Source organism: Loxodonta africana, chromosome 4 (genome assembly GCF_030014295.1).
Source record: "Loxodonta africana isolate mLoxAfr1 chromosome 4, mLoxAfr1.hap2, whole genome shotgun sequence".
NCBI classification, from domain to species: Eukaryota; Metazoa; Chordata; class Mammalia; order Proboscidea; family Elephantidae; genus Loxodonta; species Loxodonta africana.
In genome coordinates, this window is record NC_087345.1 from 103,201,796 (window position 1) to 103,227,336 (window position 25,541).

The following is a 25,541-nucleotide window of genomic DNA, read 5'->3' on the forward strand; positions in this document are numbered from 1 at the left end:
TCATGATTTGATTTATTCAGTAAGCATGTATTGGGGACCCAGCCTTAACACAGTGGAGACTGTTGGGCTCTGCAGATGCAGTTGATAAGCCTGGTCTTCTCCATTGAAACCCTCATAGTCTATTTGCAAACCATTTGTCTTGGGTGGAATAGTGTCCCCCCAAAATTCATGTCCACCCAGAACCTCTGAATGTGACCTTATTTGAAAATAGTTAAGATGAGTCCTTCTGGATTATGGTGTGTCCTTGATTCAATATGAGCGGTGCCCTTAAAGAAGAGAGAAATTTGGATACAGAAACACGCACAGAGGGAAGATGGCCATGTAAAGACACAAAGAGTCAGAGGAGAATATCCTGTGAAGATGAAGGCAGAGATTGAAGTGATACATCTACAAGCTAAGGAAGCTGAGGTTCTGTGGGAACCACCAGAAGATACTAAGCAAGGAAGGACCCTCCCCTGGAGCCTGCAGAGAGAGCATGGCCCTGCCGACACCTTGATGTTCGATGTCTAGCTTCTGGAACTGTGAGACAACAAGCAACCCAGTTTGTGGTACTTTGTTACTGTAGCCCTAGAAAACCAATATAGCAGTCAGTAAAGATATGTTGTATGTCCTATGATAGAGGTATGCACAGAGCAAAGCAGAGTACGTCTCCATCAATTTTATACACACTGATTTGTTTGAAATTCAAAATATTTTCTATCAGTAGGAAAGAATATCATTTTATTTAATTCATTCAGACATTCCTTTTATAAAGCACTGTCTTTTTGTGAACACCTTTTTTGTTTCTTCCAACTATATGGAGCTTATATTCTTTTGCAAGAATAATAAAATGAACAACAAACAGTAAATAAAAGCACTATGTGGGGACTGAGATTGGCAAAGGCATCAGCAATAGTTTCAGTTTAAACAGGATGATAAGGGTAGGCTTCATCTCAAGGTGGAATGTTTGTTTTTTGTTTTGTCGTTTTAATGCATGTCTTTCCACATGTCTTACAGCATCGTGGTGCTTTGTTGTTCTTATTGTGCTTTAGGCGAAAGTTTACAGAGCAAATTAGCTCATCATCCAACAGTTTATACACAAATTGTTTTGTGACTTTGGTTGCAATCCCCAGTAAATACCTTGTCAATTCATTACTTTTGTAAGTTTTAAGTTTCTTAAAGTAAAACCAAAAACAAACCAAACCCAGTGCCGTCGAGTCAATTCAGACTCATAGCAACCCTAGAGGACAGAGTAGAACTGCCCCATAGAATTTTTTAAAGTAGGGCACTCCTATATTTTTCTGCCTCTGAAATCAGTGTGTAAGACTAAATATATGTGAGATACATAGCTTTCTAATATGTTGTATATAGTTAAAGTTTATTTGAATTTAGGGTTTCATTATGCGATATTTCTCTCTTTTTCTCTCATGTGGAATCCTGGAACTGAGGGGTTCATAGAGATCATGTGCTCTTAGGATGGAGAAATTTAGAAGTCCAAAATTTAGAACCCACCCAGGTCACACGATGAAAGGGCTCAAATGACCTAACATGCCAATCTGCTTTTCATGAAAATGATTTAATCTGTGCTTCAAGTAGTCTCATGAGCATTCATTATGTGCCAATGTGTTTGAGTTCTCAGGTTTTATATTTAGAAAACTTAACAAATTCATCAGGTCATGTTCAAGAAAACTTTAAAGGGCAAATCATGAATAAAAACTAGTAAGCTACTTCTAGAAGTTGTTCCATTTTTTTAGTGCCATTTGTTAAAGCCACAGTTGTGATATATGTTTCTGTAAAAGGTCAATTAGCAGATTCCCCAGATATTTAAAAATTTTGAGTTACTGTCTAAATGTCAAGTTGAAATTTGGAATGTTGTTGTATTTGGAAGGATTTTGCCATAAAGTAGTCCATATGACGATTAAAAAAGAAGAAGAAGAAGAAAATCCAGGTCAAGGATGAGGGAGTTTTAAGAAATTTTATCTTTCATCCAGAAGCCCAAGATAAGGGCCAGCAATATCAGTTCCCAAACGGTGGCCAGCTCCTTGGGGTGGTAAGGAAATTGAACACATTTTAGCATTTGCCCTCTTTTTATTGAATGAAAACTGTGAGCTGGTGTAGAAAGTCAGTGTAGGGTAGTAAAAAGACAGTTTTCATCCTTTTTAGACGTAAGCCTGCACATAGACTATGGCAGTATATTCTGGAAGAGGTTTGAAAGTAAAAAGAAAAGAAAGTAACCAATGGGACAAGGTGTTGATGAAGACCAGAGGGAATGCAATTAAAAACCGTGATAGAGAGATGATCTTTAAATACCTCTTTTCAGCACCTGGAGGAAAAGAGGTGAGGACAGGTATGGTTATAGATATGTTTGCTCAAGTATGAGTTTAAAGCTGAGAAAGTTTGTGCCTATTCCCTTCAGTTTTCACTGTGAAGAAAGAGTTGGCAAGGCCTTCTTCTAAGAGATTGAAGGGGGAATAAGGGTTAGGATTTGAGAGGAGCTTTTGGAATATCAGTTGTGGGAATATGCAAAGTCATTGATTGGGGCCATGTAAAAGTTTCCTAGCAGCAGTGAGGATCCAGGTGAGGCTGAATACTATGACTGTGTTGTGTTGTCAATATGCCTGGTTGTGTTATTTCCTCACCAGTACTGCACAGAAGAAATCAGGTTGGAAACAGCCAAGCATGAAGGTTCATAGGGTGGCTATAATAGAAAGACATAAATACACAGACATTAAAGGTCTGGTAAGCACAGGTAAAGGGATTTACCAAGAAGATTCCAGAAGAGGAAGCAAAGTCATTGTCTTACTCATCTAGCGCTGCTAAAACAGAAATACCACAAGTGAATGGTTTAACAAAGAGAAGTTTATTCTGTCACAGTCTAGTAGGCTAGAAGTCTAAATTCAGGGTGTCAACTCCAGGGGAAGGCTTTCTCTGTCAGCTCTGAGGAAAGGTTCTTGTCATCAATCTTCCCCTGGACTAGGAGCTTCTCTACACAGGAACCCCAGGTTTAAAAGACAAGCTGTGTCCCGGTGCTGTTTCTTGGTGTTATGAGGGTACCCCACTCTCTGCTTGCTTCCCTATTATCTATTGTAAGATAAAGGATGGTGCAGGCCACACTCCAGGGAAACTCCCTTTACATTGGATCAGAGATGTGACCTTAGTAAGGGTATTAGAATCCTACCGTAATCCTCTTTGACATAAACTTACAATCACAAAATGGAGGACAACCACACATACTAGGAATGATGGCCTAACCAAGTTAACACATATTTTGGGGGGACACAATTCAATCCATGACAGTGATGAAGCAAGTGAAGGATCAGGAAGAAAGAACTGTTGAAGGTCTGTGTGAAGTAGAGGAGCAGGTGTCAAAGGAGTGAGGGAGCTTGAGGGAAAGGAGTGAGGAATTGGCATATGGGATCTATATATAAGTTCTAGATCGGGATTGGCAAACTTGTTCTGTAAAGGGCCATATAGTAAAGATTTTTTACTTTGCAACTGTTTATCTATGCTGTTGTATCACAAAAGTAGCCATGGAAAATAAATAAACAAATATGCATGACTGTGTCCCAGTAAAATTATTTACAAAAATAGGTTTTGAGCCAGATTTGTCCCAAGGGCTCTAGTTTGCTAACCCCTGTTCTATGTAAATGATGACAATTTCCAGGACTTAGATGAAGTTAAGTGGAGGTACAGACTATTAGAAACCAGAAGGTTAAGATATTTAAAGATTAGCATATTAGCTATAAACCATCTAGAACCTAAAGGATATAGAACACTCCATCCAACAGTACACATGGAACATTTAAGGTATGCATGGAACATTCTCTAGGATAGATCTTGTGCTGAGCCATTGAACAAGATTCAGTAAATTTAAGAGGACTGAAGTTATACGATGTGTTTTCTCTGATTACAATGGAGTAAAATTAGAAATCAATGACCTGAAACCAAATCCATTGCCATTGAGTCAATTCCAACTAATAACAACCCTAGAAGACAAAGTAGAACTGCCCCATAATGTTTCCAAGGTTGCCACCTCTTTCTTCCTCAGAGCAGCTGATGTTCAAACCACCAGCTTTTGGTTAGCAGCCGAGGCTTAACCACTGTACTACCAGGGCTCCTGGGGAAATTCACAAATATGTCGAAATTAAACAACACACTCCAAAATAACCAGTGGGCTAAAGAAGACATCAAAAGGGAAATTAGAAACTACTTTGAGATAAAGTGGAGACACAACATACCAAAACTTATGAGATGGAGGGAACCCACAGTGCTTAGAAATTTATAGTTGTAAATTACATTAAAATTTATATTAAAAAAGAACAATCTCAAGTCAATAATCTATGCTTCTGTCTTAAGACACTGGAAGTGTAAGAAAAGGAAAAAGGGGCATTAATTAAAAAGGTATGAGATAGCCCAAGGAATTAGAATAGAACACAAGCCCAGATTGAGAAATTGGATTTAGGTAAGAAAAGCTTCTCCTTGTAACTGAAGAGTAAAAAAAGTAGAGTGGAGAGTTTATATGTTTGCTATTCAGAAGATACCAAAGTTCCCAACTACTGTCTTCTTTCTCTGTAAAGCTGGAGTTGAGGTCATTTGTGAGAGTAAAGGAAAGTGAAGCATTGGAGGTTTGAAGACAGTGGAGAGAACTGAGATAGTCCTCGTTTTGAGTGGTTGAAATAGTCTTATGTAGAATTGACCAGAGAAAACTATTAAGAATTTCAGGCTTGTTGAAGGTCCATTTGAGGCTGGTGATTATGACTTATAGAGGATCTAATGATCTGGCCTACGGCGTGATTCTTGGCTGTGTCAGTGAAGGCACAGGAAAAGGCAAATGTTGTGTTCATTTATTGTTGTTGTTGGGTGCTGTCGAGTCAATTTCGATTCATAGTGACCCATGTGACAAAGCAGAATTGCCCCATAGGGTTTTTTTTAATCTTTATGGAAACAGATCATCAGCTCTCTTTCCCACGGAGCTGCTGGGTGGGTTCGAACTGCCAACCTTTAGGTTGGGAGCTGAATGCCTGTCTGTACCAGCAGGGCTTCTTACATTCACATAGGCCTGGGATTTTCGATAGCTGGGTGGGATGGGAAGATAGAGGGGCTGAGAAATTTAGGATATTGAAATGATGGACGTGATCAATAAGCTGGGTAAGGAGAGAACTAGAGAGAGGAAAAAGCTAATGAGCAGGGAGCACGTAGAAGGGTCAGTTAACTGGAGGGCACCAGGAGGCGTGATATACAGATAAGCTCCACCAGAGTAGGAAATCTGGTTGGTGGCTTAGACCCACCCAGAGGTACCTCAGAAGACAGGCCTGGCGATCTGCTTCCAAAAAGTCATAGCCTTGAAAAACCTATGAAGCAGCTCTACTCTGCACACATGGAGTCGCCCTAAGTTAGAATCAACTTGATGGCAACTAACAACAGTGTGTCCCAGTACCTAGAATAGTGCCTGACACATAGTAGGCATAAATATTTATATTTGTTGAATGAATGATCATGGGGTGTCTTTAATAAGCATGGTGGAAGAAGGGGAGGTAGTGGTCAGAGTTAGATACTTGAATGAGTACTAGAAGATGTAAAGCCATTATGGGTAACACCTCATATATGTCTGACATACAGAGATAGTGGGTTCCCACCAACTGTTAGCCTTTATCATTATACTTTTTGGCGTTTTACATGAACTACGTATTTTCAGAGAAATAAAGTAGAAAGCCGTTTCTCTGCAAAGGAGTTGCCCTTTCCCAAACAATTAAGGTTGTTAAACTGGGACAATTAGGGTTGTTAGATTTGACCTCTTACGGCAGAATGAACAAAGAAAACTAAATACTTGTAGGAATTACTTTCTTTTCCAAAGCATAGGATGGTTCTCAAAGCCAGAAGCTTAGGGTATTTCTGTCTAATGCTTTAATTGTTTTCTTTATTGTGCTTATCATAAGTGTAAACAATTTATATTTACATTGCCTAATCACTTCTCTAAATACGTTGACCTTTCAGTGGGTTTTGAAAGGACTCTTTTCTTGCTTTTGGTCCAGGACTGAAGTCTTAGTCAAAAATAAAGATGGCTGTTTGCCAGAGGAAGACGTACAGGAGGAGGCTGAAATGATAATAAACCTAATTTTCACACAATGTCAATTAGCACATTTAGCTAAATGAATCAAAGAAATATTTTGATTTTGAGGAGTCAGAAGTACTGTCCTTTATATCTTTTTCTGATGTCTTACCCAGTTTCTCCCCCCACATCCCATATTATAATTACTTATACAAAGTAGATATTTAATATGTCTGTGCTGACTGATCTTTAATTATAAAATAAGCAGTTCTCTGAAATGCCCTTCTGTCATTTGCCTAGTAAATGTCTTCTATGATCCAGTTCCCGTATCACCTCTGAAATTATTCCTAGCTCTTAAAGGAAAAATGAATAGGCCCCTGTCCTCAGGGTAGTTCTTACCTACTTTATATAACATTGCCATTGTTTATTTGTATATCTGCTTCTTAGCCTTCCTTTTTATCTTCAAAGGAGCAGGGACTTTGACTTACTCATCTTAGTGCCTCCGGTGCCACGCATGTGCCTACCATATGAAAGATCTTCTAGAATTGTCAAATGACTATGTGACAGTGAGGATACTCATTCCACAAGTACACTGTAGGCTTAGGTTGGAAGACCCTGCTCTCTTTCGGATTTTCCTGCAGTTAGGATACTGCTTTCGGGTAAACAGTGATTAACTGATATGGCTCTGTGCTCCAACCAGTACATGTAATTAATTTAGAGAAAGGTCAGCGTTTTTTCCTATACCTATTTCTTTTAAATTAAGCATAAATACATGATAGAAACTCAGTGTGTATTTGTTGAAAGTGTAGCTGACCGCCATAATGTCAACAATGACCATATTTGGGGCATAGAAAATTTTGTTTTTTTTAACTATTTTCTTTAGACATAATTTTGTGTAATTGTTTGGATTTTCTATTTCAGTATATATATTGGAAAAAACTATTTCTAATTTTTTTAAACGCATGGTCCATGAAAGAGAAAATTAAGAGAAGTAAATGCTTTCATACAACTTGAAATGAGGCAGGGCTCGGTCAGGATGGGCCAGATCATGCTTTGGTAGCAAGCAAACCACGGTGGCTTAGGACAGCACAAGTGTATTTGATGAAGGTCGACTGGGGCTCTTCTACCTCCAGGGTCTTGGATACAAGCCCCCCCATCTCAACCTGGCTTTCAGGTACACTGCAGCCAGGGAAGAGGGAAACGGAAAAGACCACCCAGCCCTCCCCTGCCTTGGCACTCGTCTCTTGCCATGGACAAAACTAGTCACGTGGCCCCAATCTTACTCTAAGTCATATGGAAAATGTAGGGAAGCACACGGAATAGAGTATAGGGTGAGAAGCAGTTGTCTTTGCCAAAATGATTGTAACTCTTTCTTCTCATTTTGCAGTTACTGTAACGAATGTATGTTGGATCCTAACTGCGGTTTCTGCTACAAGATGAACAGTTCGGCTGTCATGGACTCCTCCTGTGTTCCAGTTAATAAAGCATCAACAAATGAGGCAGCCTGGGGCAGGTATGTCATTCTTAGTTACCATAAGAATACACAGTGAATTTCAAAATGAGGCTTATTTTTAAGCTTGCATAGTGATTGCACTTACAATGGTTCTTTTAAATTGGTCTTTCTAATGACATTAGTCTGCAATAGACACTGGTGAACATAAGTGAAAATCATTGCAGCTCTTGGTTCTCAAACTGAAAGTGGAAAGTAGGCCTAGACTTCAGGAGATCAGATTCTAGGCCCGTCTTTGCCTTAATAAGCTACAGGAGTTTGGGTTTTTAGTTTAGGTAGGTATTTCCAAACATCACCAAGGCAATTCTCATTGCAAGTTGTTTAACTACAACAGTAATTCTCAAACTCAGTTTTGGACATTCACAGAGTATTAACATTAAGTGAAAGGCAGAAAATTGTCAAGTCAAAATGAATTACTGTCACTTTAAATTCTTTCAGAGAGCTACATTTTTCCTAGAGTACTTTCCTGAAGTTCATGAAATTAAATAAATAAGGATAAAAGTTGGGTAATCACTAGCATGTATCCAGTCTGGGAAGCTATAAACTTTCCTCATTTTGGTGGAACACATTGGTTTTTAGTAGACATGTACATGCACATACATATAGAACAAATACTTCCCACATTTATGAACTAATATTCATGTCCATGGACACAGAAAATATGTAAATGTTATTTAACACGTTTAACCTCTTTTATATTTTAAATTCCCATAAAAAGAATAATATAGTCTCAACCTGTCTGCCTCATAATACTGGTAAAGGCATTGAAATCTATAATAAAGTACTTGTATCTCCTAAGAACTATAAAATATAAGGTATCATTATTAATCCTTATGTTGCTTTCATTAATTTTATTAGAAAATTAATCCAAAGAAGTAGACATAAATTACATGGTAGTTGAGTAAACATCCAAACCACATTTTAAATACACTAATTACAAAGAAGCATATAGAAAAAATGCAATTATTATTTAAAAGGAAAACTTGAAAAAGCACCCAATGTGTAATTTTCATTAGACAAGTTTCATTAGTGAGTTAATTGATTAAATGGTATTTCTGGATGTAATAGTTTACCGCTTTAAACCTTTAGGTTTTTCCCCCTCAATAGGAAGAAAAACTGAAAGTTACTAATCTAGACTTCTGAATATGTTATTAAGACTGTTTAACAATAAAAGATGTATGTAGTTTCCTGTATCTCACAGAATTAACTCATAAACTTATTAAAAATGTCTACTAATGGTGAAGGGACCTAGAAGATGTAGAGGTTGAGAAGCTTCAAAACAGTTTTGTTCCTACTTTCTGCAAATAACAAATTATATGACTTTTTAGTAGGAATATGTATTTCTTCCTTTATTTAAAAAAGATTAATTTCACACTTATTTTTACATTTTATTTGTGTTTTGTACTGTATGCAGTTACAGTTATCTCTTGACTATGCACACTAGTAGAGGAAAGTGAGGCACAGATAATTCCTGGCTATGAAAAATACAAAGAACTGAAAAAAAGAAAAATACAAAGAAATTCTATGTTTGTAGAATGTTCTTAGAATAACCTCAAACTCTTTACCAAAAAAAGAAAACAAAAGCCAGGTTTTCTCACCTTTTTCTTACTATATTTTTCCTAGAGTACTGTCTTGAAGTTCAGTGAAATGAAGCAAACAAGGATAAGAGTTGGGTAATCACTGGTGTGTATCCAGTCTGGCAAGCTATAAACCTTCCTCATTTTGGCAGAACACATTGGTTTGTAATAGACATGTAAAAGAAATACTTATATAAAACAAATATTCCCAACATTTATGAACTAATATTCATGTCCATGGACCCAGAAAATGTGTGAATGTTATCTAACATGTTTAACCTCTTTCATGTTTTAAATTCCCATAAAAAGAATAATATACTCTCAGCCTGTCTGCTTCATAATACTGGTAAAGGCAGTATTATACCTAGTCTGCCACTGCTGTTGGTTGCCTGAGATCTTTGCTGGAAAGAAAGCAAGAGGCAGAACATGTTCATCATAAAAAATGCCCTGAACAGATTTTCCATTTCTAAGTAATATAGCATTTATTATATTTTTGTTTGTAGGTTTATTGGTAGATTTTATATAGTTACCTGGAATGAAACTCTCAGGGCCAAATCTCCTATCACCTTAAATTCACACCTGAGGTGTATTGTTTATAGATATTGGCTGAGTATTGAGGCAATTCATATCCATGTATCCTGATCTCTAATTGTAGCTGTTTCCTGAAAAGACATCAGGTGGAAAAGTGACACCATTCTTAATGGAGATGGTGTGATAATTTTGATGAACTCTTAGTTGTCAATGTAAAATATCTGTTATCCATTCAGGTTTAGTCTGGAAACTGAAAAAAAAAAAAAAAAAACCTTCAAATTCATGAGTTGAAGAACCAATCATAATGAGAAAAAACATATTAAAATTAATAGCTAAAAGGATCCACTCAAGGAGTTAGAACTAGAACACAGAGTAAGCATGTAGAGTAAGCAAAGGATGGAAATTAAAAAGATAAGAGAAAAATAATGCAAAGTAAGAAATATTAGAGAGGATCAAAGAGAACAAAAGTTGGTTCTTAGAAACCAATAAAATGAAGAGATCTCTGGCAATACTGGTTGTCTTATGCAGGGTTCTCTAGAGAAGCAAAACCAGTAAAGTATATAAATATAGAGAGAGAGAGATTTATATCAAGGGAACAGCTCACGTGATTGTAGAGGTTGGAACATCCCAAGTCTGTGGATCAGGATAGAGGCCTTTCCCAGTTCACAGAGCTGCAGAAGCTGGTGAACCCAAGATCATCAGGTCAGAGAGCAGGGCTCCCGCTAACAGGCTGTCAAGGTCGAGGAATCCCAAGGTCAGCAGGCAAGACTGCAAGGTTTCTCCTGATTCATGTAGCTGCAGGAGCTGGCTCACAGGCCATGAAAACCCATGAATCCCAAGATGAACAGGTAAGCTGCTAGCTCAAGTCCCAAGAACCAGAGGCCATACAAGAGGCAGCTGCCGGATCCAGAACAAGCCAAAAACCTTGGCAAGGCAAGCAGGAAGGAAATAGGTGGTGGAAGGTGGAGAGATGAAGGCTGGGGGGGTGGTGAGCCACTCCAGGGCCTGCCCCCACCAGTACCACTCAGCAGATTCCGTCATGGGGGTGTCACATATCAAATTTTAACAGGGAAGTGATAACAATAGTATACAACTGCCAAAACACTGAGAATCACGGCCCAGCCAAGTTGACAAACAATCTTAACCATCACACTGGGGAGAGGAGGCAGAGATAAACAATATTTAGAAGGAAAAATAGCATGTAACAGCAGAAAATAAAGATTTTTAACAATCAAAGACCATACTATGAACAGTATTCTCCACTGCACTTTAAAAAATGCAATGGACGGGTCTGTAGAGAAAAAATATAACTTTCCAGAACAAATTCAACACCTCTGAATAAAGTGTGATTTTTCTTCCCAGCTTACAAGTGAGGTCAGTAATACTTAGAGGCCTGAATGACTTTCTCAAAGTTAAAAAGCTAGTAAATCCACCTCATTTAGGAGAGTAACAGTTGTAAGGCAGTAATAATCTGTACTAATTTTTTTTTTCCTAAGATTTGTCAGTAACACATTTTCTAGACTAGAATAAGCACTTTGTAACAGATAAGTAAATTAGAATACTTTCTTTTCTGTTTATCTGTGTCCATCCACCTCCCTATCTCCTGGCTCCCCAAATATACACAACCATAAATAATCTATTCTGGAACTTTAAAACTGCCTGACTATTTAAAATTATTGCTAATGAAGGATACTTTCTTAATGGGCTGATTCAGTATTTGCTTCCTATAATATAGCACTTGAGCCCTGTAATTAGGAGCACAAAAATAGCTAGATAGATTCCCTACTCGGCAGTTCATTGTTCTGACTTGCACTGAGTGCTTGGTTCATCGTATTCATTCAGCAAAGATATTCTTCTCCAAGCTGCACCCTAATACAACACCCTGCCTGTCTTCCCAGTATCTCACCACTCTCCCACATGGAATTCTAGTCAATCTGAACGCCTTGCCATCACCTTGGACCCATTATGATCCCCTTCTCTGTGCCTTTCCTCATGCTGTGCCTCTGCCTAGACTTTACCCTCCTTCTCCTTCTTCCTTATTGCTACCATCTTCCTGTTCTAACCATCATTTGTGCCCTGGACAGGTGTCACTTTTTTTCTTTCAATCTCTCTGATTATCTCCCAAAAACAAAGACTTATACCCTGTACACTCTTCTAGCACTTCCCTTGTATAACTCATATGATAATTATAGGATCTTATAATTTGTGTTTAGATATCTTTCCTTTTCTAGGTTATATTAATTAATCCCATGACTCTAGTTTCCACTATTGTAATGCCTCAGTGCCTTGTACGTATAAGCCATGCAGTCAACAATTGCTAAATGACAAATTGGGAAAGACTGCCATCACTGGAAAATATATAAGTTCCAAATGAGAGGATATTATGTTCTACACATTTCATTTTACAGTTACCTCTTTCACATTCATACATATTTCCACGAAAGGAAGCCTCTAAATAGAAAAATGAGAATAGTGTAATTTTAATTAACATATAATATTAATGTTTACCTGGCACTAATGAAAACACTGGAAAAGTTTAAAAATAAAACTTAACCATGTACCTCAGGTGTATTACTCTGCACTATATTGCCTGTAGCCATACTACATGAAAAAATTTTTTTTAATTATTAGAAGAAATGTTCAGTACATTCCCTTGAAACATTCAGTGATAATCCCAGAGAAACAATGATCTATGAATATAAGACCAAATATATTATAAAATATATTATAAAACTATGTTATGTAACAAAAAAGGTTTTTTTCCCTTCATCAGTTTTTTTTTTTTTAAGGTATATATCGGTTGTGCATTTATAAAATTTCCTTTTATCATTAACAAACATTATCAGTGTCAATGCATGTGCTGGGTTGATATATTTCTATCAGTTATTAGAAATAAAAAAATCCTCAAGCTATATTAATTCAGAATTAACTTTGGCCATCATTGACTTTATAGAGAAATAGAGTCTGTTAATAGGATATTTTATTTTTCTTTTTTAAAGTACAGTTTTCTTTGCTTGAATAGAAGTCACTATGCTAGCTTACACACTTTAAAATCTGTTTTACAGTTGCCATGGAATCGACTCTGACTCTTGGTTGCCCCATGTGTGTCAGAGTAGAACTGTGCCGCATAGGGTTTTCAAAAGTAGATCACCAGACGTTCCGTCAAGATGCATCTGAGTGGCTTCTAGCCTTTCAGTTAGCAGGCCAGCATGTGACCGTTTGCACCACCCAGGGACTTCTTGAGATCTGTAGCTAGCTACGTATTCAGATTTTGTAAGTTTCAACTATCCATAAATAATTTCTGAGATTACATGCCTCTGGCCTATTATTTTTTAAGTACGGAAACTTAGACTGTCTTGGATTTAGTGATTATATATACTGAAGACTTTGGTACTAATTATGTTGCAAAGTATACAAGTCAGAAAAGCAAAACATTTCTGTAAAAGTAACCTCCCTTCTGCATATTAATTTATCCAAATTCTGAGTTGACATTTAATTATAATAACTAGTACATTTTAACGCTTTTATCCAAGTAGTAATGTTCATAATGTATTTAACTTCCCTTAATTTTAGGCTAACACATTGTTTCTAGTCAGCTCCTATTCCTTGTCATTTTAAAATTCTTCTTCAGTTCAGACTTTTTTGAGAAGCAGTATGTTAGTTATTTCTCACTCAAGACTTTAAGACTTTTCACCTTGGGTAGTACTGACATCTTAACAAAGATAAGGGCCAAGGCTTGAGTTGCATGTGCTTGGCGAATATAAAATAATGGTGGCAGGCCTTGGTTTACCAACTCTTGGTGCAGTTAAGCAACAGAAGATGTGGTAGGGCAGAGATGAAGTCTGGGGACCTTGGACTTGTCAAAGCAGGGACAGAGGACACAAAGAGAACAAGAGAAAGAAAAATGGACAGCTAGAACTGATGGTGGAAATGAGTGTTTGGATCAGATTGTCAAAGAACCTTATTTAGTAATTTTAATTTGACTTTATAGGTTCATTTTCATAGGAATGAAAATTATACTCTGGTTTTTTTTTTTTTTTATTTTTAATGACTTTAGACGAATGGCTTTATGTGAAAATGGACTTGGTCTCATTATATGACATTATATCACGTAACCAACCCATTGCCATCGAGTTGATTCCAACTCATAGTGACCCTATAGGACAGGGTAGAGCTGCCCACATAGGGTTTCCAAGGAGCAGCTGGTGGGTTAGAACTGCCAACCTTTTGGTTAGCAGCTGTGCTTTTCACCACTGCGCCACCAGGTGGCGCAGTGGTTAAGAGTTAAAAAATCTAGGCCAGATAAATAGCAACATGAACCCAAACATGCTTTCACATTTTTTAAAGGAATGAATACTCATTTTGCAAATACATAAAGAGAAGAATTTATCATGTCTACTGCTTAGGGCCAAGGACATTTGGAAGAGAGCATATGTGAAGAGTACACTACAGAATACACAAATTTGGAGTGAGTTTGAGAAATCAACCTGGCCTTTAAGAATGTCAATTAATGGCAGATTTGAGTGATGATAGTTTATGGCAAACTATGGGACAGGGTATTTAGCTATGGGATATAGACAGTAAAAAATTACAAAATTATGTGTTCCCACCTTAATTTTTTTAAATAATTTGAATTGCCCCATCACAGTGACTTGCTTTAACTTTCTATGGCAAACTGGTAGGAAAAAAATCTTCAAACTATAAAACGATATATAAACCACTAATTTGTTTTAGGAACTTTTAAGATTGAAGAAAATATATGCTAAATTTTTATTCTTTATTCTGGATTAAACTGTATTAGAAGGCTTAGAAACATGACATTGTAAGTGTGGTGTATGGAAGCCCCTTTACTAAAGCATTCAAGCAATTAAGGATTAGAAAGCAATGGGATGGAAATCCTGTTGTTCACATAAGTGCACGATCTGTTTTCTCTGGGGTGCAGGCTGGTCAACCGAGAACTGTGATTGACAGTGGAAAATCATCTTATTTGATCAATATTGAGCTTCTGAGAAGTACTTGATTATGCAGATTTATTGGTACTTATAATTATTTGACTTAACCAAAACTCTGCTCAAAAGAAGCAAGGGATGAAGGAAAGGGGCAGGGCAAAGTTAAGTCAACATATTATGTTTCAATAATGTCTGAAACAGTTTTCTATAACTGTGCTTTCAAACTCTAGTTGATGTCTGGCAGGGAGGGGTATATGAAACTTATTGTTCTACAGCTACTCTGCCTTTAATTTAATCATTCAACAATCATTAACTAAGAACCTTGCTTATAACCCAAGATAGCAAAATTTGCTGTTTGTCAAAACTTTAGGGAGATCAATTAGTCAGGCAGGGAAAAGAAATTCAAAGGCAATTATAGAGCAAAGAAATGTTCCTACCCTGGGCAATGTCTTAGATGCTACTTTTAGTAACATCAGAGTTTAAACAAAGAATGTATTGTACAGAGCATCCTCTTCCTTGTTAACTGAAATGTTATTGTACATTTTTGATTGATTCGTCAGATACTGTATCTGATATCTTGGTAACTGCGAACATATTTGCAAATAAATCTTGATTTATTATTACAATTTTGCTCCTTAAAATAGAAATTAAGAAGGCATATAGAATTATTTAGTGTTTTTTAAGAGACCAACAGGAAGAACTTGTATTTTTGTTCGTTTTTACTTTCAACACAGATGTCAAATTTTCTAATTATCTGATACTTTATTAAGGAATATTGTTCGAGTATCTAACACAAGATGAATAAGGCAATGGGTCTTCATTTCACTACAGCATTCAGTATTTTGTTGAAATTATTTAATATTGCTGCACAGTTAATTCTCAGGATTTTTCTGTGATTATTTTTTGTCTGTCACATGTGAGGAGTGAGGCAGGCTCTGGGACACCACAATGTGTTTGTCAGGCATAACCCAGAAGGGTGATCTCAGACCTGAGGGTATCAGTTGGGTCAGAGGAGCTGACCAGGAAAGCTCTGTGGCAGAGCAGGAATGGGGGAAGTAAACTGGGAAGCAGCAGAGAGTAAAAAAGAGCCCTGATAGTGCAGTCGTTAAAGCACTCAGCTGCTATCCAAAAGGTCGGCAGTGAGAACCCACCAGCCGTTCCATGGGAGAAAGATGTGGCAGCCTGTTTCCGTAAAGATTTACAAACTTCGAAACCCTATGGGGCAGTTGTACTATGTCTTATGGGGTCGCTATGAGTCACAATCGACTCCATAGCAATGGGTTTAGTGTTTTTTGTTTTGGGTTTTTTTTTTTTTTAAAAGAGGAAACCTAAAAAACCAAATTCTTTCCTCCTAAGTCAGTTTCAACACCTGGCAAGCCCATGTGTTTCAGAGTAGAACTGCACTCCACGGAGTTTTCATATGTTACCTTGTAAGTATGCTGGAGAAGTAGAATAAAAATAAAACAAGTCCAGGCAAATTCAAAGAATGTGTATCTTGGAAGCCAAGTGAGTAAACACTCTTGAGAACGTAGTCAGCCTTCTCTGTGATATCTTCTCATTTGCAGGTTTGTCTTTGCTGAGTAGGGACTTACCCTTGAAGTATCTGAACTGCACTAAATATATTGACTTTTCCTTAGAGATTTAGAACTCAGTATGTATATACATTAACTATAACCAAAACCAAACCTGTTGCCATAGAGTCGATTCCGACTCACAGCGATCCTATAGGACAGAGTAGAACTGCCCCATAGAGTTTCCAAGGAACGGCTAGTGCATTTAAACTGCTGACCTTTTGATTAGCAGTCGAGCTCTTTACCACTGTACCATCAGGGCTCCAACGTTAACTATAGATATTTTTTAAATACACTAAAAAATGCATAAATGAGAAAGATGAAATAGTATGTGTAGCATTAAATTTTATTATCTACTGCGTTGGAAACCCTGGTGGTGTAATGGTTAAGTGCTACAGCTGCTAACCAAAGGGTCGGCAGTTCGAATCCACCAGGCGCTCCTTGGAAGCTCTATGGGGCAGTTCTACTCTGTCTTATAGGATCGCTGTGAGTCGGAATCGACTCAACGGCACTGGGTTTGTTTTTTGGTTTACTGCGTACAAATAACTTGTTTATGAATATAGGTGAAAGATACTGTATCTGTTTATTTCATTGAATACTTCAGTAGCCATCACTTGATTTTTGCAAGTGGCCCCCATAAATGTAGTGCAGCAGTTTCATTTCAGGCAAGACTGTTCTCTTCAGTAAGTGGGGATCTGATACACAGTAAATTATTAAAAACCTAAATAAATGTATGTCAGAGACAATAACCCACAACTAGAAGGTGGCATATTGTTGTTTTTGTGTGTTCTTGAGTCAATTCCAACTCATTGCAACCCTATATGACAGAGTAGAACTTCTGCATAGGGTTTCCCAGGCTGTAATCTTTGAGGGAGCAGATAATTAGGTCTTTTCTCCCTTGGAGCCACTGTGGGTTCAAACCACTGACCTTTCAGTTAGCAGCTGAGCTGCTTAACCATTGTGCCGCCAGAGCATAGCCCACCCTAAATTGAAACAGGGAGAGAGGATAGACCTGATTATTCTGTGGATTTACCTGAGACTTGCAGCTGCGGTATAACCTTAACTGATAACCTCCTCCATCTCACCCCATACACACATACACCACTTCCAAAAAGATCAACATATAGCTGCTTGTGAGGTAGTGTGATTCTTCAAAAAGAGACTTCCTACTCATTGCAAATTTGTTTTTGAGTGCTCCTGAGTGAGATGTTCGAAGAAGTTTAGGTCAGTGCTTTCCCAATACCATTCACTCTTTTATCTTCCACCTCAAAAGATTGGATGAGATGTTCTGTGTATGTTGCTGTTATGAAAACAGAAGGATAAAGTCACTCACCGTCTACATATTCTTTTTTATTGTTTTCCTCAAGGCATTTGTGGTCCCTTGACATCCTGAAATTGGGAATGACCCAACCCACACTGGAATAATAATATACTTGTTCAAGATGAAAGGAAGTGTTCAAGCATACCTAGTATGTTGGATATAAAAACAAGTTCAAAGTATCTGATCCTCCATGATTTTTTTATTAAAGTCTTTTCAAATTCTCAAAAATAGTAATGTTTAAAATTCTTCTGAATTCAGTAAAGTATTGCATTTTACCCCCTCATCCCCAAGAGCTAAAGAGAATGAAGGCAAAAGGCTAGAGGCTGTGGCAGTGTAGCCCAAAGGGACCCATGAAAGGACAGAATTGTTTGTTTTTTAATGCAGTATTTTAACTTTAAATTTTGTGTAAGTTTTCTTTTATACTCCAAAATATAGCTGTGTTCAGTTTAATATTATACTTTTTTGTTTACTTATCCATTGATTTTTCTGGACACCCTCAACCTACCACCTCTCATCCTTCACCCCATCAGTGAAAAAAGGAAAACTTTTATTTCTAGAAATTGTGCTCTTTTATTCTATAAAATATTGGGACATATGCTAATTTGAGAAGCTTGACCAAAAAAAAAAAAAACAGAAACAAACCCCCAGTTAACAAAAATTTAAAAAGAAGTAGGCAAATTCTAGTGAAACACTTCTAGACCTCAGTTCAGTATCAGTATAAAAAAGGACGCATTATATGCCTCGTGATTTAAATATACAATTAAGATTTTGCCAATGCTGTAGGGTCTACAGAAGAGATAATTGAATAAATGCTGAACATCAAATTGAATTTCTTGAACAAAAAGTATGTTCAGAAAAGAAGGGAAAATATTTCAGAAATCTTTGACTTCATAATATCACTGACTTACCCTGAAACATTAACAGATTACTTCCCCCATTTCTAAGTTGTATTTATTTGACATTTGACCTTCTTATACAGAATGTTGAACTGTGACATAACTTAATAAGTGAAATTGCAGTTAATTATTTTTCCCAAACTGGAAATGTAAGAAACTGTTTTCATTGTAGCTAGCATACATAAAGACACATTTCAGCTATTACTGCAAAATACTGTATTTTTTTGCTCATGCACTTTTCCAGGCTGTAATCTTTGCGGGAGCAGAAAGTTTGTTTCAAAAAATATGAAATCAGTGGGCGCCTTAGCTCTGATATAACAGAAAGAGAGCACAACCTGGAGTCAGAAAGCTCTGATCTTCATCTAGACTTAGCATCTAACAGGTATATGGCCTTGAGTAGCTTATTTTACCTCTCTGATCCTCGGTTTACTGATCTTTAAAATGGAAAGAAATAATAGCAGCTAGACACCTTGCTTACCATGTCATATCACTGAGAAAGTCAAAAGGAAAAATACGTGAAAGGATTAAAAATATATAAATAGACCTGATTGTAAATCTCATTTCCACCATCTATTATACCTTCCTGACTTAACTGACCGGATAAGCTGACTAGAATCACATATCCAATTGGAAAATGTGAAATAAAAAATTTCTTTGTTGAGCATGCACATATTTTGGGACAAAAGTTCATTCTTCCTTTATTTACAAAAAAAAAAAAAAAGCATTCCTAACCATGTAAGAATTTGCATCTATTCATTTTCATTAAACTATATAGAGTTATAACACTGCTTAGTATTATCAAAATTCTTCTTAAATTTTTTTAAAATGAGTTGAGATCAGTTCAAGCCTTCATGTATTTTTCTTAAGGGAAAAGGTGTCTTCACTTTATCCTCTATTGAAAAAAGTTTAGACTACTAAAAAAAAGAAAAGTGCAATGAGGAAACTATGAATAATTCATTAAGTGTCTTTGATGAACTTGTTCTTATAAACTATTACACTTGCCGTCTACATCTGTAGCTCGTTTCCTTGAGAGGCAAAGCAATGGCGTTAAATCTCCACCAGTACAATCTATGTCAGAATGGTTGATTAAGTTATTGAAGTCATGTCCCCAGTCTTCACATTTCAAGTTAATTTAGCTCTTAATTGTCACAAATAAATAGGCAACAGAATTCAGGCAAAATTTAAGAGAATGTTCATGTTCATTTTTCTTCCTCTCAGAAGTTGTGATTTTGGGCTCACAGAATTTGGCAATATAATATAGATAAAGTGGTAGGGATTTACTCATAGTGGAAATTGTCCAAAATTAAATCTTTCAAAATATGGAGTTAACCAAGATGGCAAATGTGAAATTAAAAATTTCTTTCTTGAGCATGCAAGTATTTTAGGACAAAAGAAGAGTATTTTCCTTAAAAAGTATTCTTAAGCTTGTAAGAATTTTCATGTATTCATTTGCATTAAGTTTTATGTCTATATAAGCTTTGGAAACCCTGGTGATGTAGTGGCTAAGTGCTACGGCTGCTAACCAAAAGGTAGGCAGTTCACATCCACCAAGCGCTCCTTGGAAATTCTATGGGGAAGTTTTGCTGTGTCCTATAGGGTTGCTATGAATCAAAATCAACTCGACAGCAACTGGGATGTAGGCTTCAGAGAAATTTCCAAGAATGACATTGTTCAATTAGAAATGGAAACTTCATTTAAAAATATAGGAGTTCTGTTTAATTAATGTTCCAAAATAGACCTTTTAAATTATTATTTTAAAGTTAAATCAAAAGTAAGTCACATTGGATTCAGGCACGGTAGTGACAGCAGCAGTATTTTTAAATCTCCCTGCATCTTGTTTATTCCCTACTACTCCAATAAAAACAGACAAGTGCAAGAATTAGACCTTATCTGAATCTTGATTCAAACAAACTGTGACAAAATCTTTTTAAAAGACAATCAGGGAAGCCCGAATGGTGGTTGGGTATTTGATGTTGTTAAGAAATTATTGTTAATAGTTTAGATGGGATAATCACATTGTGATTATATTTTCTTAAGTTTTCTTAGAGGTACATACTGAAATGTTACAGGTGAAATAATTTGATATCTGCAATCTACCTCAAAATAATTCGGGAGAGGTGGCACTAAGTGGAAGTTTAGATGAAACAAGATTAGCAATGTGTTTATAGTTGTTAAAGGTTTATTATGGCTATGTCAGGTTAATTATACTATTTCCCTACTTTTTAATGTACTTGAAAGTGTTTTTAATTAAAAAATTTAAAGGTTAGTCAAAATAAACACTGACCTAGATAAACAACTAAAAATTAAAACCATAAATGATGAAGAAGCAAATAGAAGAGATAAAATGGAATGCTAAAAAAAAAAAGGGGGGAGAGTAACAAAGGCCAAGCAGGATAAATACAAAAGAAACATAGTAGATTTAAACCCATCTGTTTTTTTTTTTTTTTTATATTGATAAATTACACTAAATGCAACTGGTATAAAATGCCAAGTAAAAGTCAGAGGTTGTCAGGCTGGAAAGAAAAAGTAAGACCCAGCTATTCACTATCCAGAAGAAAAAGAAAAAACACTTTAAATATAAAGATATATATGGGTTAAAAGTAAAAGATGGGGGGGGGGAAAAAACATATTGCAAATATTAATCCTATCAAAGCTAAAGTGCCTATGCTGACATTAGACAAAGAAGGTTCCAGAATAAGAAATATTATGCATAAAGAGGACCATTTCATGATAATAAAGAAGTCAGTTAATCAAGAAGACATAACAATTTTAAATGTATACTCATCTAATAACTACTTCAAAATACACAACACAAAATCTGAATCCATAATAATCCATATAATTGGAGACTATAACCATTCTCTCAGTAAGTGATGAAATAAAGAGGCAAAAATAGTAAAGATATAGAAGACTTGAACAACACTGTCAACCAACTGGATCTAACTGACATTTAGAGAACACTCCACCCAACAATGGCAGAATATGTATTATTTTCAAATGCACATGAAATATTACCCAAATCTACACTACTTTGGACTGTAAAATAAGTATCAACAAATTTTAAATGATTGAATTCATAAAAAGTACATTTTCTGACTACCAAACCTATTGCCGTTGAGTTGATTCTGACTCATAGCAACCATATAGGACAGAGTAGAACTGCCTGGTAGGGTTTCCAAGGAGGGCCTGGTGGATTCAAACTGCCAACCTTTTGGTTAGCACCCGTAGTTCTTAACCACAACACCCCTAGGGTTTCTTCTATGATGACAGTAAAATTAAATTAGAAATCAATAACAAAGTTTTTTTTTTTAATTTCCAAATATTTGGAAATTAAACAATACACATCCAAATCACTCATGGTTTAAAGAACAAATTGCAAGATAAATTAAAAAAATATTTTGGACTCAATGAAAATGAAAATATATCAGAAATGTTAGGATGCAGCTTAAGCAGTGCTTAGAGGCAAATTTATAGCTTTAAATAATTATATTAGAAAATAGACAGTTTTCCACAGCTATTCACAAGGTTTTAACTGGCTAATGCTTTTCAGAAGAAGACTGCCAGGTCCTTCTTCCTAGTCTGTCTTAGTCTGGAAGTTCAGCTGAAACCTGTCCTCCATGGGTGACCCTGCTGGTATCTGAATACCGGTGGCATAGCTTCCAGCATCACAGCAACACACAATGTCCTGGAGAAGGACATCATGCTTGGCAGAGTACAGGGTAAGCGGAAAAGAGGAAGACCCTCACCGAGGTGGATTGACACAGTGGCTGCAACAATGAGCTCAAGCATAACAACAATTTTAAGGATGGCGCAGGACCAAGCAGTGTTTCGTTCTGTTGTGCATAGGGTCGCTATGAGTTGGAACCAACTCGACGGCACCTAACAACAACGACAACAACAACAACATTAGAAAATAAGAAAGATCTAAATTTAGTGGTCTAAACTTCTAATGAAGAGCACATAAAACCCAAAGTAGAAGAAAAGAAGTAATAAAAAGTAGAAATCATTAAAATAGAAAATGAGAAAACAGTAGACAAAAATCAGTGATCCAAAGGTGGTTTTGTAAGAGATCAATAAAATTGGTTAAGCTCTAGCCAAACTCATCAAGGAGAAGCTGGGGGGGGGGTGGTGGGGACCCAAATTACCACTATTAAAATTAAAAGACAGGCCTTAGATGAAATGGACAAAGTCCCTAAAACACAGATTTTCATAATTGACAGAAAAAAGAGAAACCCTAAATTGCCTTATTTATACTTTAAAAATTAAATATGTAATTTAAAATCTCCCCAAAAATAAAACTCCAGACCCAAATGGCTTTATTGGTAAATGATACCAAGTATTTAGGGAAACAATAATGCCAATCTTACATAAACTCTTTCAGAAAATAGCAGGGAGTGGGAGGGTAGAAATTCCCAACTCTTCCTATGAGGATGACATCATCCTGGTACCAAACTCATATAAACAGTGCAATAAAGAAAAGCTATAGACCAGCATCCCAATACCACTCATGAATATAGACACAGAAGTTCTTAACATTATTAGAAAATGGAATCCAGCAATATAAAGGAATATAAGGTTGGTTTAACATTTATAATCAGTTGATGTGTTCACCATATTAATAGAATAAAGGAGAAAACCTATATGATTATCTCAGTAGATACAGAAGAAAACAACCCATTCATGATAAAAACTCTCAGGAGATTAGGAATCAAAGGAAACTCTGTCAGCCTGATAAAAGACATCTTTGAAAACCTACAGCTAGTATCATACTTAATGGTGAAAGACTAATATTTTCCCTTTAAAATTGGGAACAAGGTAAGAATGTGCACCCTTACCACTTCTGTGTAACATTGCCCTGGAGGTTCAAGCCTGTGTAGTGTGGCAAGAAGAGGCATACAGTTTGGACAGGAAGAAGTAAACTCTATTTCAGGTGATTTTTTAATTTATTTATATTTTTTACCAAAAAAAGCTACTAGAAAAGTAAATTTAGCAATGTCACAGAAAAAGTCAATGTACAAAAATAAAATTTATTTCTATTACTAGCAGTGAACAGTTAGGAAATGAAATATTTAAAAAAAAAAAAAAAGAAAGAAATCTGTTTATATAGCATCAAACTGCAAGAAATTCTTAAATTTACCAAATAAAAAATTTCAAGATTTCTTCACTGAAAACTAAAATACTGCTGAAATTAAAGAAAATTTAAATAAGTGATGAGACATACCTATACCTTCAAACAATCCAAATCAAAACCCGAGCAGGCTATTCTGTGAAAACAAAAAACAGAAGAATCCTTTTCAAAAGGAAGAAAATACAGAATAGAATTTCAAATTCTTTTGGATTGTAGACTTTCTGGAACCATGGAGGGTGGATGAACCCCTGAAACTGTTGCCCTGAGATAATCTTTAAACCTTAAACCAAAAATATCCCCTGAAGTCCTCTTAATACTGAACAAAAGTTTAGCTCTTTACTAGTGGGAAAAAACAAGTCTGCCTTGAGCATTGTACTCTTTTAAGAACTATCTATATGAAATCAAATTGACAACAGCAACTCGAAAGATTAGATGGGAACCTTACGGGGCAGTGAGTTTATGTTAATGAGGGAGGAACAACACAGAAAAGGAGGGTGAGAGTGATTTACAACTTGAAGGATGTAATCAGCGTCACGAAGTTGTACATGTAGAAACTGTTGAATTTTGGTGTATGTTTTACTATGTATGTTCTCAACAACAATAAAATTTAGAAAGAAATTATTTTCAAATATCTTGATCCCGTTATTGCATGAAAAATTATAACCACTAAATTGTGTTTCCCAGAGTATAATTTAAGAACTTTGGACAATTGTAAAATACTAAGATATTAGCTTTTTATCCACTTTCCGAAGTACCTTAAGATGTTTTTCTTGAGTCTGTTTAACTCTAGCAGGTTTGTTTGGAGAAGTTCTGTCTCTTCAAGTACAGCAAGGTTTCATTTACGTTACCCCTCAGTCTATCTTGGATTAGATTTTATCCTGACTCGGTACATGCCTTTTTATGGACATCTTGAAGTTCATTGGTAATGATGAATACAATCAGAAGCCAGGGTGGCTCCTAAGGGACCCTAGGGAGAAATGTATCAGTAGCATTTAGGAGAAAAGGTGGCCTCTTCAGGGGATAGAATATCATTTTCTCCTGTCAGTGGAAAAAGGCGATTCATCAGGCATCTAGAGTCAGTGAGATATTCCTCTTAAGTATACCTTGCGATACTACTTAGCCTATAGGAGAAATGAAGTCTTGATATATGCTACAATACGGATGGATCTGGAAGACATGTTGAGTGAAACAAGTCAATCACAAAAGGACAAATATTGTATAACTTCACTTGTATAAAAAGAAAAGGCAGGAAAAAAAAAGAACACCTTACAAAGGTTTGGGTTCCAACATATCCTTCATTTCCTTTTCAAATAGATTGAGAGATTTTGGTCAGATCTTTCAGCTTCAGGCATTCCAGACAAGATCAGGGGAGAAAACTCAGAAGTATAAACTTGTTACTTTGTGGAATCAAGTTCTCAAAGCCTTAACCATTTTATACACGATGTGTTGTAGTTATGTGCTGTTGAGTTGGTTCCAACTCATAGTGACCCCTGTGTACAACAGAAGGAAATACTGCCCGGTCCTGCGCCATCCTCACAATCGTTACACTTGAGCCCATTGTTGCAGCCACTGAACATGTATACATGATATGGTTTTGATTAAGACATCTGTTATACTGCAGCTAAAATTTTGTCACTCTTAGTTTTTTCAGACAACAATCAGCATCACAAAGAAGGCTGTAAAATTTCGGGGAATATGCCATTGCTTACGAAAGTTTTAATGACTAAAAAAAAAAAAAAAAACTAAACCAAGCATTAATTGTCTCTTGCTGTTAGGTCCAATTCCCTGTAAAAGTTGGCAAATCCTGTCCACAGGTTTCTGCTCTCTGACTGTGCTTCTAAAATGTCCATTCAGCTATCTTTCCTTTTTCTGTTCAGCAAACATATTTGTTTATATTTATCTGTTTATTTTCTGTGTGTCCGACTAGAATCTAAGCTCCATGAAACCAGAGACTCTTGTTTTTTAGTGTTAGTGCTGCAACATAGCAGATGAGAACAGTGCCTGGAGCCTAGGAGTCAGTAAATATTTGT

At 36.3% G+C, this 25,541-nt stretch overlaps 1 protein-coding gene across 2 annotated transcripts in view; it reads left to right on the plus strand.

The window, feature by feature from the left end:
- The window catches only part of SLC2A13 (solute carrier family 2 member 13), a 371,468-nt gene that overhangs the window by 306,402 nt on the left and 39,525 nt on the right, over positions 1-25,541 (plus strand). The window contains exons 7-8 of one of the 2 annotated variants that reach the window (XM_064284386.1): positions 7,416-7,541; positions 9,162-9,926. In XM_064284386.1, the coding sequence (XP_064140456.1) occupies positions 7,416-7,541; positions 9,162-9,174 (139 nt within the window). In that variant the 3' untranslated portion in view covers positions 9,175-9,926. Of the gene's footprint in view, positions 1-7,415; positions 7,542-9,161; positions 9,927-25,541 lie in introns of those variants that run through there. The other variant, XM_010595831.3, reaches the window with a different exon arrangement.